This window comes from Paralichthys olivaceus, chromosome 12, assembly GCF_024713975.1.
Source record: "Paralichthys olivaceus isolate ysfri-2021 chromosome 12, ASM2471397v2, whole genome shotgun sequence".
NCBI classification, from domain to species: Eukaryota; Metazoa; Chordata; class Actinopteri; order Pleuronectiformes; family Paralichthyidae; genus Paralichthys; species Paralichthys olivaceus.
The window spans coordinates 14,200,028-14,212,394 of record NC_091104.1 but is presented as its reverse complement, the minus strand read 5'-3'; the positions used below and the strand labels follow the sequence as shown (position 1 = coordinate 14,212,394).

Here is a 12,367-nt window from a genome sequence, read left to right as displayed (position 1 = left end):
AGAAATAAAACACTTGAAGTCATTATACCGTTCATTACAGTCTGTTGGATGAAGAGGTAACATGTTGCAACTCGACGACGGTGTAGTAGAACATCAGAAATATTCTATCGCCCAGACCTGGAATTAACATCCATCCTGAGTGATTCAATCACAACTGGTCACCACTAAGTTTGAATGCACCCAGATGCATCCTGAGATCCTATCGCTCAGACCACATTCGGAGGTGGTCTGGGACAAATGTGGCCACATTGTTTTCGAGTGAATTTCGTGTGAATGCATCCTGGGCCCAAGTGAAGGACCACCTACTCAGCTGAGGAGCTCTGACACGCTACAGTTTCACAGTGAATCAAACATATTTTTACACTTATCACTGACCACCGCCATATCAACACTTACCAATACATAACGATTGATGCTATGAAGAAAGATTGTATCATTCTTAAATTGGTCAAATATTTCTTCAAAGCAGATCCGCACAAGATTCATTCAGCCCCTCCTGACTCCTCTCTCTCTCTCTCGCTCTACCGCTCTTGTGTACGACAATATTGTTTCTAAAAACCCAGAATTATCCGAGAAAATGTACAAGAACTTTAGCAAACAAGTGCTTTCAGTGAGATTACAGAATAAAAGCACCGTGAAATCGATCATCAACTTTCTGGTTTTATATTTAATCATTCTTTCAGAACGTCTCCATTGATATTCTACTCACTCTGACAGGCTGTTTAGAGAAAAGTGAAGAACTTTATATGAAAAGTGAGATCTCTAACGATGCTGCTGCAAGTGAAGACATATGACAACTGTAATCTCTTCAGAGCCACATTTTAGAACTGACGGGTTGCTGTGGAAAAAATCTGTTTCATATTATGCAATTAAACAATGTGCATCTGTGGGCTCATTATTAACTGCTTGAAGTGAATAAGCAGCATGGAAATACCTTGCCATCTTATGTCCATTATATCCAGAAAACCATTGTTCTTAAAAAAGGAAACTAAAGATGATTAATTATATTCATTCAGTCTTTCAGCTTAGTGTGAGTCTAAAAGGTCCATTATCTCCTTAAGAAGAGGCTTCATTATATCTTTTTATATAACATTACAAATGTGCGTGTCCGTGTCAAAACAGGGCAATTATCGCTGAGATGCTTCAACGTCTCTCACACTACTAAAGACCAATCATGTGCAGTGAATCAGGTCTTTGGTATTTCCAAAAGAATTAAGTCCAATAACTCAATATATGATTTAATTGGTTGCAGTTTGGCTTCAGTTAGCTGTAATATTGCGCTGGTATTCAGCTTCTTCTCAGACGTTCCTCTTTCAACAAAAACACACTGTGATTCTCACAACTCATGCCTGTTTTCCAAAAGAGAACATGTGATTTTTTTTTTTTTTTACCATAATCACAGATTGAATGTAAATGTCAAACTCAGGCAAAAACAAAACTGCCAAAATGGAAGAAGAACTGGTTATAATGACAAGCTCTCGAGTTCTGTGTTTGTCAACAAGCAGCTAAATCTCATCTCCAGCCAAATCCAACCCTCAATCAGATTGATTGAAATGGTGAGCTACCCTTCCTCCTCTGAGATCATATCTCAATCATGTGTGGTGTGAAAATGTTTCTCCAAAAGTGGTGCATGTTTGAGATTAGTGAAATGAGCATTGGTGTAGTTTCTATAACGAAGTGTGTGATGCATTCTCAAATTGATTAGGATTCTAAAACTCCTATTGTCTGATTGATTGAATACATTTTTGTTTGCCATGGAGGCAAAGATTTTGGTTAGGTAGTCCTCCATGTAGAAGAGCTGCCAGAAGACACACTGCTGACGTATTCTTCTTCTTCTTAACTCTAAACCTAATCTACTTGAGCGAGGAGTCAGAAACCTCAACACGTGACACGTTACTCTCTGTTGTACTGTTTTGTCTTTGTGCTTCCTCTGACATTTTCATTCCACAGGGTCAAGTTGTTCCTCATCACAAGGGACCTGTGAGATGTTAGAGGTTTCTTGTGTGAATCAAACTTCACTCCACCCTGTCACATACTGAAATGAAAAAAGTCTGAGGAAGATGTTTGCACAGATGATGAACTTGACAGAAACATTGAAAACAGATTCTGCTTATCGTTCCGACCTCTTAATTAATTTTCTGTGTGAGAAACAGAAGTGTGCCCACACATGTTTTCAGAGTAAAATCAACTGTTTTGGTATCTCTGAATCTGAACAAAGTGTAGAGACGCAGTGTGAACGAGGTATGCACGTGGCTCAGGAGTACATAAGCTCCACTGTTTAACCACCGAAAGAGCTGTGCCACGCCTCCCCACATGGTGCTAATAGGATATTTATCTTTAGAGGCAGATGTGCTGCTTGGTAAGGAAAACTGTTCAAATTCATGGCATTTCAGGAATTGAAGTCCATGTTTCTTGGAGCCCAACATAAAATCATAATTTTACAGGCGTTTATAATCGCTTTCTTCCTCTTTGCAATGACTTGAATGTCTTGTTGCAAGTTTCTAGCAGCGTAGATGCATACAATTTGTTTGACGTCATGTTTTGCGAATGACAGACACACATGTCAACATCAGTAAAATAAATTAATAAGGTCAGAGGCGTAATATTGGTTGGTCCGGACAATTCAAAAGAGGAATGATTTTGCTCACAACATAAAATAGTTGATAACAATTAACGTAAGGCCGCCCTACTTGACATTTTGAGTGGTAAACAAACATTTAATAAATAGTGTATGAAGCAAGCATTCATAAATGTTTATGTATGTGACCACACTGTAAAACAGATGCTATAAAATAACATTTGTATGTTGTAGCTGTTGTCAGTGGAGAAGTAGAGACAGAGATTTTCTGTCCTTGACAACATGACTGTGTCAAGCAAGAAAAATCTGGTCCTCCCCAATAAACACGGAGCTCACATTACAAACATGCCGTGTTAACCAAACAGCGGACAATATAACTGTGTGTGTAGAACACACCCCAAACCACTGACTATGATAAATTAAGTCCATAGAGTCAGATACGAAGCCTTACAGCACGTTGTGCGTGTCTTTGTGTGTGTGTGTGTGTGTGTGTGTGTACATGCTGATCTGGAGATTATGTCATTTGCATGTATAATAAATTCAACCTGCTACAACGCCTCAAAAGTGGTCCAACCAACAACCTGGGAAAGAACAGTTTAGAGTTTAGCAGCTTAACAGCCCATCATTTCCCAAAACAGAGCTCAAAGATATGTTTATGCCATAAACATAAAGGGAAAAAATGTCTTCAGGTAATGAGAAGCTCTAATCAAACATCACATGAGCCAGAAGGTTAAACAGAGCAAGCTAACCTGCTCTTGGTGTTTATCCTCGAGTCTGATTCTTAACTACACTAAAAGCTTCGTTCACTTCATTTAAATGAGAACTCAATTAGACGAAAGCTCGTCTGTCGTTTAGATTTCTGAAACACTCCCTCACAGGTGTCAACGGTTTTCACCTTCTGCTCTGCACTAAAGGAACAGTCTGCTTTTTCTTCTTTCTTTTAGCTTTATGAGAAATTAAAAATGCCTAGTTTGTTCAAACCACGGTCAAAATAATAGACTGTACGTCTCCACTATCACCCACTATCCAGGAGTGAAGCCAAAATATCCTGGATATGAACGCTGCCATCTTGTGCATTTGAATCTGCGCAGTAGTAATCAAGGATCGAGTCATCCTTAGCAAGGTCCCAATGACACACACGCTCAACCAATCGTGAGTCAGTCTCAGCCTCATCCCTTTTTCACAGCATCAAGTAACTAATTAAAACCAAAGTTAGTGGGAAAACAAACTACCTCAAATGCCAGAAACCATCTTTTTAAACTTCTTCAATGTACATTGACTTTTTAGTTTGGTCCATGAAAACATTGAGGAGGCAAGAGTTATGATCTATACTGCAGCCAGCCACCAGGTGGCGATTGCAAAGCTTTGGCTTCACTTTAAGGGAACATTAATGTCATCCTTCTTTATATACAGTCTATACCCAAATTCTAAAGATATTCCATTTATAAGTTTCATGTGACCAGCTGGACCCTGTGCATGTATGTAAACAAAAGATTAAGAAATCATCAGCACTTATTTCTCTCAATCAAATGGTTCACTGATCAACTACTAAAGTATTTTCACCTCTATTGTTCAGTAATCTCCTACACCAGTAATTCACCCGTACAATACAATAGAAAATAAAGTTGTTATTCTCAAGTGTCCTGCTGCTGGTTAAACATCAACACAGACAAACAAAGATGAAATGTCATCATCCTCCTAATTCTTAGAAATACAACCAGTGTTTCATTCTTCATTCCTGCAGAAACATCATCACACATTTGTCGTTGATTAAATCACAGAAAAAACTGACCTTCAATCTGCTCTTTCCTCCAGCAGCATTGCTCACCAAGCAGACTCATTTCACCTGACGAAAGCCAGCGTTTAGGAACTGACAGACCGGCACAATCCCTGCTTTAATATGCTCAAGATAATTGTCTCCCAAAAGGTGGTTTTGCAATGAGCTAAATCTCACTGATCATATACAACTAGGAGTCAAAAATTTTCATCATTTACCGTCACTTTCTCTCGCATATATTTGAAACACTGTGGTCTACCAAAGTCTGGAGCTGATTATCTGCATGGTCATGGAGCTTCAGGTGCCAAAGATTAATTTGAAAAACTCACCAGCAACAACTTTTTCCAGAGTAAACACCCACAGGATTTTTGTCTGTGTAGTTAACTCTGTTCTTAAAGAGAAGATTGAAGTGAGCAAACACACAAATCTCAACAAACAGTCAGTCTGGTTTTCATCTATTGTTGTTGTTTCTGTAATAACTAAGATTACATAAAGGCACAGATAAAATCTTTCAACCAACAGACCACCTGCACTTTTACTTTTATTTTACAAGTGGAAATGAGGTGGTAGCAAAGAGAACAGATTAAGTTTTTATTCTATTTCATTGTTTTATCTGTAAAAAAAAAAAGGTTTGTTGTGCAATTGTTTTTTTTTTTTTATCAACAGCAATTCAACAAACGTCCAATATATATCAAACAGCCAACCAACCACACACCTACCCAACAACATCAGTTACGGCCATAAACTAAACCATTACACATTTTCGGTTTCTTCCTGACTTACACTCTAACCTCTCCCTTTTGTTTTGAATTCCTAACGAGGCGCCAGCTCGATACCATGTTTCTCTTCATGTTGAAGAAGAAAACACCTTTAACATCATTAGACAGGTTGCCTGGACTCCTGGTTGCCATTGAACGTAAGTTACACAGCTGGATGCTCATCTGTGTGCTATGCAGCCAGTGGAGCGATGGCCCCGAGGCATGGCTTTGATCTGCCATCTTTCTCTCTCTTTTACCTGATGTAAAGACATCATTACATTTGTGTTACAGACTGATGCCGCTGGTGCTGGAGGTGGAAAGCCATAAACACAGAGACAGACATGATCCCAAAACATGAAGTCTGTCCTGAAAAGTCTGCCAGAGAAATTCTGGAGGGAGGCAGAACAAGGACATGAGTCATTTTCCAGGGAAAATAATTAAAAATATATACATAGATACAAGAGTGATTGAGTTTGCACCACTCGAAAAATGCTGAGCTGAGGGATCACATTCAGACAATTCACCAGCAAGACGGCTGACTATTGAAATATTTCATTGAAAGAGATATTTGATTCCCAACCACATTGAAGGCTTCGAATAATTTACATATTAACTCAGCTCCTCTCAGATCAAGGTATTCCACTTTTAACTAAGAAAAAAAATCCTGTTACTATTAATATAAAATTCAAACAGCAGAATTGATCTAACTTAATGTTGGTAACTAGTGGTAATAGAGCCTGTCAGTTTTCCCAAATATCAAGTTGAACAATTCTGACAAGACACAATTCATTCGCACACAGTCACACAAGGTAATTTTTGTTTTAAGGCAGTAGCATGGTACAAATACGACCATCAGCATCACCTTTGATCGTCACTTTGCCGTCTACGGTGTAGAACCTTAAACACTTCTACATGCCGCCTCTCACATGCCCATGTGTCGGGATTGTTCTGCTCAGGATCGGTCATGAGGGCATGAAATAGGTCAAGTTGACAGTGATCGCCCTCTACTGGATCAGGACAAAACTACTTAAAAACTACTTAAGATGGTCTCTCGAGCTTCTAGTATATTTTGAACACTACAGGTCGAATACAAACTTTTTCAGTCACGTTCAAATTTCATATAAAGCAGGTAACATATTTTTGACATTAATGAGCAAAGTAGAATTCTGCACCTTGTCTCTGCTCTATTTATAAATTTAGGGAAAAACGGACACCACTGCAACGAAATGTAAAAAAAAAGGAGTTGTTGAAAAAAAAAAAGTTGGACTATAAATACAATAAAAAGTGATTGAGTTATCTTGCGCATATGAAGCGTCTGGTGGGTGGGGCTCAGGACAGAGAGCCTCCATCCCAACTGTGTCTATTTCTGCGAATGAGACTCAACAATCAACTATTCTTGCAGTGCTCCCACCTTCTGCAGCTTCAATTGACATCGAACAAGACGTAAATACTGGAGATGATTTTGTGTTTGTCTGGAAACGTATCCACTGAGTTACATGAATCATTCCGGTACAGATGATAGTGTGCACTGTCAGTAACACAGATCAAACTCTGCTGATTAAGCACAGATCATCTTTTTTTCCTAAGATTCATAGAAACATCTGGGGACTGAGAGGTACAAAATAAAGACAGATGTTTAAGAGGGATCATTACAGCTACACGCACACACAAGCATGCACATACACACACACCATTAGGCCCCGCAATCATTACCTGAACCACTGACATAATATTTCATCTGGTTTTTGCTCTTTAGGGTTAAAAACAATCAATCTAAAAAGGCAAATAGTGAAAGCATAGAATAACAGGGTGGGATTGCATTTTTTAAATTCTTTCAAGATAACAAAAGCAAGGTAGAAATTATGGCACGAGAAAAGGAGCACTCTCTCTGAAAGACTAATGGCAAAGAACCATTTTTGGCCACGCTCCCCTCTGTACCATTTTAGAAGATGAAACTTGGCATCTGGCACAGCTGTAAGAGGAGGAGAGGCAGGAGGAGAGGCAGGAGAGAGCAGCGTGTCTGAAACAGTGATGTTAATCCCTCCAGTGTTTCTACTGTAAAACATCCAGCTGCAGCTCAAGGTAAACGTGGAGCCAGAAACAGAGCTGCCCACTTACTGTGACTGCAATGCATTTATGAGATCTTTAGATTTTATAAAAAGACTGCAGTCAAAGACAAGTGAGCTGAATAACCTCCACTTTTTGAAACACAACACTTACTTTATAATACACAAGCATCTTGCCAGCATCTTGCACTGCAGCAAAGACAAACATTATCGATTTTGCATAATGGATCAGATTGACTTCATTGGAAGATACGGCCAAATTCAAACAACACAAAATAATCACTCCATTTCAGGGGGGGATCCCAGGAGCAATCCCAGTTGACATTGGGCGAGAAACAAACAACCATTCACTCTCACTTTCAATTTAATCTCCACTAAACCTAACTGGCACAGAGCCGGAGAAAACCCATGGGCAGAGCATCAGTATTCAGGCCAATCAGATACAGACATACGATCTGATGTCAAAGCAAAAGACAAAAAGTGCTTATCTGATAAAGTGTCACAGCATCTGCACTAGCACTTCTGCACCTTCACCTGCACCATGAGCATGATTGTTAAGTGTATCACGAAGAGATCGTAGTGAGCGCTGTACAGATTCTCTGAGTTGACACGCCATCTCTTGTAAAATGTCTGAGGTTTCCTCACAGCTTCATTACCTGGTGGGAAAATGTACCCAACCCAGCCTCCCAATTGGCATTTACAGAATGTGTGCATTTCTTTCTTGTACTTTTGATAAAAATGGAAATGGATGATTTTGTTTACTGCAAACACACATTAACCCAAATTAGAAGTATGTATATATATGATTTCTAGAGGACTGGGTACTTACTATGGGAGAAATGCCCTTTTCTTGCTTCTTGGTTAAAACTGCTGCCTGCTGAATATGACTCAGAGAGCAGACGGAGGGAGGGAGTTCTGATTATAATATTGTGAGTTTTGGCTGAGCTCACCCTGTGTTTTCTTCTGTCACTGGGACTGACTGCAGTAAGAGCCACTAACTGATCCAGCCACTGTGGCTCCCAAAGCTTCAGAGGGGACAGTCCAAGGCACTCGCTCCTCCTGTGTCTGACATTTGGGAAAAGAAATAGAAGTGAAGCAAGCTATTCCCCAGCTTCTTACAGGCTCGTCACTCCTTGTTCGACGCATCAAGTGCAGATGAACGTCCGGCAGATACACGAGACCGTGAGTGCAAAGCATAATAGAGGGGAGAAGAGGAAGCCCTGAGTGAAACAGCACAAACTATATCGGGAAATATTTTCAAGAAAAACAGGCACCGATACCTGAAATCTCATTTGGCGATCAGAACAATCAAGTGATCCAAATCTAGCCTGGACATGTGAAAGGTGAATTAATGTGCTCCATGGGAACATTTAAAGCCAAATGGAGTCACAGTGATGCTAATAAGCGTGCTCTTGTGGATCCAAATAAGCTCATTATAATTTATATGCCCACATGACATGCCTCTGCTGGCCCTAAACACTCGCCCCATTCATATAACACAGTCTGATCAGTTCTGGTTGGTGAGGAGCACAAAATAAACACTTTTTTCTCCTGTTCGAATATAAAAACCACAAAAAGTGAATAGAAACAGAGCCTGAGAATCATTCAACCTTTTCAATGTGCTGATAACTGTCTTCACAGTAGTTTTTCTATGAAAACATCAACAAAGCACATCTGGATTAACCAGCCTCAACGATGCATCGCCTTGAATGTTTTTTAAAGAGAAATGTCAAAATCTCCCGAGTTGTTTGCTCCACAATAAACACTGTAACCAAACAGCACATGATATTCTGTAACTGGAAACCCACTGAGTATTTATGAGAACTGTTGCAAAGCTGGGGTCTCGCCAAGTGTTGTCGTGCTGCAGTGCAAATGAAGATAAATCCAAGTCCCTCAAGTGTGTTTCAGGAGAATATGACAGCTGGACTGGTGCTGTTTTTCACAGAGGGACATGAGAGCACCTTTGCATGAGAGAGAGAGAGAGAGAGCGAGAGAGAGAGAGAGAAAGAGAGAGAGCAATTGCATTTGCACAGGCACAAATCAAACTGCAACAGGCTCTGTCTAAGTACAGGAGCAAAGAGTCAACCCTGAGGTGATAGACTGGGCAGAAGCAGCTCATTTATTTCACACACTGTTGGCAAATCCATTCAACCATTTGGAGAAGAGGAATAAGTGATAAAAGGCAGATGAGGGAAAGTTGAAGTGTGGTTGTTAAAAGCCTCATTTTTCTCCAGAAAACACTGCATCGAGGTAAAAGTCACTAATTGAGGTAAAAGTCACTAATTCCACTCACCTATCAGAGTGACGATGGAGAGATACGTGAGTTGCTTTCTTAAATAATCCATGGCTCCTCAGAGAGTCCGCGTGGTGTTTGGCACCTTCAGGTCCTCATGGACGCGCTGGAGAAACAAACGCAACGCAACACAACTCCAGACGCACGGGACACACGCACCAAACACACTGATGCAAACACAGAGAGAGAGAGGGAGAGAGAGAGAGAGAGAGAGGCGCGCTCCTCCGGACAGTTGTTTCTCCAAGTTGCGCACTGTTACTCATTCCAGTGATGATGCTGATGCTGCTGCAGCTCCCGGTGACGACACTCCCCTCCACTCCCCCTTCCCTCCTCACTCTGAATTAGTCACCAGTCAGAACAGCTCTTCTTCCCCCTTTTTTTTTTACAGGCGTCACTCCGCCTGCTGTCAGGATGAGTCTTTTTTCAAATTCTCAGACATGAACTAAATTCCGGACATTATCCTGAATGCATTTCTAGAGGGTCCATATGTGAGAGTGCAAAGTGTTTGAGTCAGTTGACATTTTCTGGAACTTCACCCCTTTGTGAAATGTCAGAGAGAGAGTCCAATGTAAGGAGAAAGCAGGAGAATGTCCAGGAAATGTCCCAGAGAGAGCCCATGTGAGAATAACGCAGGACAATGTCTGGAACTGTCCTGTTTTGATGACGTTAATAACCTGTGACAGAGAAAAAAGAAAACAAACAATCCAAATATCTCAGGATGATAACAAGGTGACTTACATGTAGACGACACTGACGGAGAGGTGGATTAGAGACTCTGGTGACATGATTCCCACAGCAGATTTTACCTTTATGATCTGGCATCTGTGGCTTTTTCAGATACTCTTCTGTGGCGAAGGTGTCTGCACAGACAATTTCCTGTTGAGTTCAAGTCTGAACAAGGATTTTATGGATTTAAATTTTTTTTTTTTCATGGCGTCTTTTAGGACCTGAACATGCTCCAAAATCCACAAAGCCTCTTGATGCCATGTGCTCAATTCAACAGGAAATCCGCCATTTTGATGTGGCAAGTGCCTTGTTAGCGCCCCCTATGATTTTTAACAAAATAGCTGTCAGTTTACACTTCCCCCATGAAATTTGGTAGGCAGATATATCATCCTGACTTGATCCAACAGGAAGTCCACAATCTTTTATTTTGTGTGAAATGTCTATTCAATAATTGGGTCTATTCTCCAACAAACGTCCAACAGAGGGCAGTGTTCCTGGAGAGACCAAAGGTTATTTCATGGAAACAAAATAACTTGTTTTCAAGTAAAAGACGCTATAATCATACGATTTTGAGATATATTTCGTGTAATAAAAGACAAACTTGGGTAAATGATTTATTCATTATATTATATCAAAATGCACAATGGGCTGATTTACATCAAAGTAATCTTTTGTGTATAAGTTTGTAAAAAACACAGTAACTATGAGTGTCACATGAAAGTAGTGGGATTAAAGTGCAATTATCTTCAAGTAGTGTGTGTGAGTAACTTCCCACCACTGTTTGTAAAATTTACAATTTAAAGAAGTGGGATCAGATAATGTCTATATGCAGTAATCACCTGAGCAACACTATAAAAACAAAGTTTAATTGGTGCTGTTGTGTACTTCATCCATGTTTAGTTTAGTATATGTGTGATTCTGTCGGGTGTTTCCATTATGTTTATACATTACTATTATATAAAATGCTATTTAAAAGATTATAAAATCTGAATTGTTGTTAAACCTTCAATAATAATTTTATGAAGTCTAAACATATTGCAGAAATGATTTAATTAGCAAATGTTAAAATCTACATGAAGCAGAACTGCAGATGCTACCTCACTGCTTTTTTAAACAACACCTTTAGAACTAAAAGTTAACATAATTTAATTACTGAAATTTCTTTTTAATTTTCAGAGTTGATTTTAACATACTTTCTTTTCCTTTGTGCTATTAAAAGACACTTCTGATTCATTTCTACAATTGACTGCGGAAAGACGATCCAAAACAAGCTGACAGGTTTTCAAAAAAACAATATTTGTTCTGCTGCTTTTAATAAGATTATATACAATTTCATTCTCTTGCAGTTTTTTTTTAGAACATTTCTCTCAATTCACCTGCTGTGGATGGCTGAACCTTTATGTGCGTCAGACTTAAGATCATCTTTATGTTCATCTGTGAACCTGTCAGTCAATGTCAGTTTGGAGAAAATATTTCACATTGATGATGTATTGAGCTACAGCTAAAGTGAAATTTGCTGCAGAGTGGAAGGAAAATAGCTCCAGGATAAGACCATAAACCGATCAGAGGAGAGCAGTAACGTCTCCTTTAAAAATGTCACTGTTGTCAATGCAGTTTTATGCAGCATCAAAGGATATTTCATATTTTAAAGGGTTAGTCTCTCAGATCTCAACATTGTCAAAGAAACATGAAACCACCTGACCCCTGGCTATCATAGCCATTTGAACAACCCACCATGCAGAGGAGAAACAGTTGAAGTAGATAGGTGCAAAACTTAAGCCTGTAGTTTCAGATATACACTGAAGTCCAGACATATCCCTGACAGAATAAATCTGTTTTCTATTACTGCTGTATTCAGCTTGTTCAGGACAGGAAATCAGTCATCAACGTCAGTGAGACAGGATGAAGTCAATGTTGCACAGGTAAACCAACAAATCAAAATAGTTTTAAGATATAATATTTGCCATAATCATTTATCATTAAAATTTAAAAATATTTTGTTGTTGTCTTTTAATTGCTTTGTACTCATGTCTTTACCTGTCTTAGCAACACACACAGCTAGCCAGTTAGCCAGTCTGCTGTTTTTCTCTCCACTGTTTGTGTTGGTCACTTATCAAACTAGATCTGTTGATATTGTTTGATTGAGAGACCCCTAGCAGCCGACGTTAC

At 39.4% G+C, this 12,367-nt stretch overlaps 1 protein-coding gene across 2 annotated transcripts in view; it reads right to left on the bottom strand.

The window, feature by feature from the left end:
* Positions 1-9,832, bottom strand: part of ltk (leukocyte receptor tyrosine kinase) — a 53,640-nt gene extending 43,808 nt beyond the window's left edge. Inside the window, exons 1-2 of one of the 2 annotated variants that reach the window (XM_069536043.1) lie at positions 9,473-9,832; positions 8,130-8,244 (exon numbers count right to left, since the gene is read on the bottom strand). Coding sequence is in view for 1 of the 2 variants with exons in the window: in XM_069536042.1 (XP_069392143.1) it covers positions 9,473-9,524 (52 nt within the window). In the remaining variant the exon portion in view is untranslated. The remainder of the gene's footprint in view (positions 1-8,129; positions 8,245-9,472) is intronic. The other variant, XM_069536042.1, reaches the window with a different exon arrangement.
* Between the last annotated feature and the right edge of the window lie 2,535 nt (positions 9,833-12,367).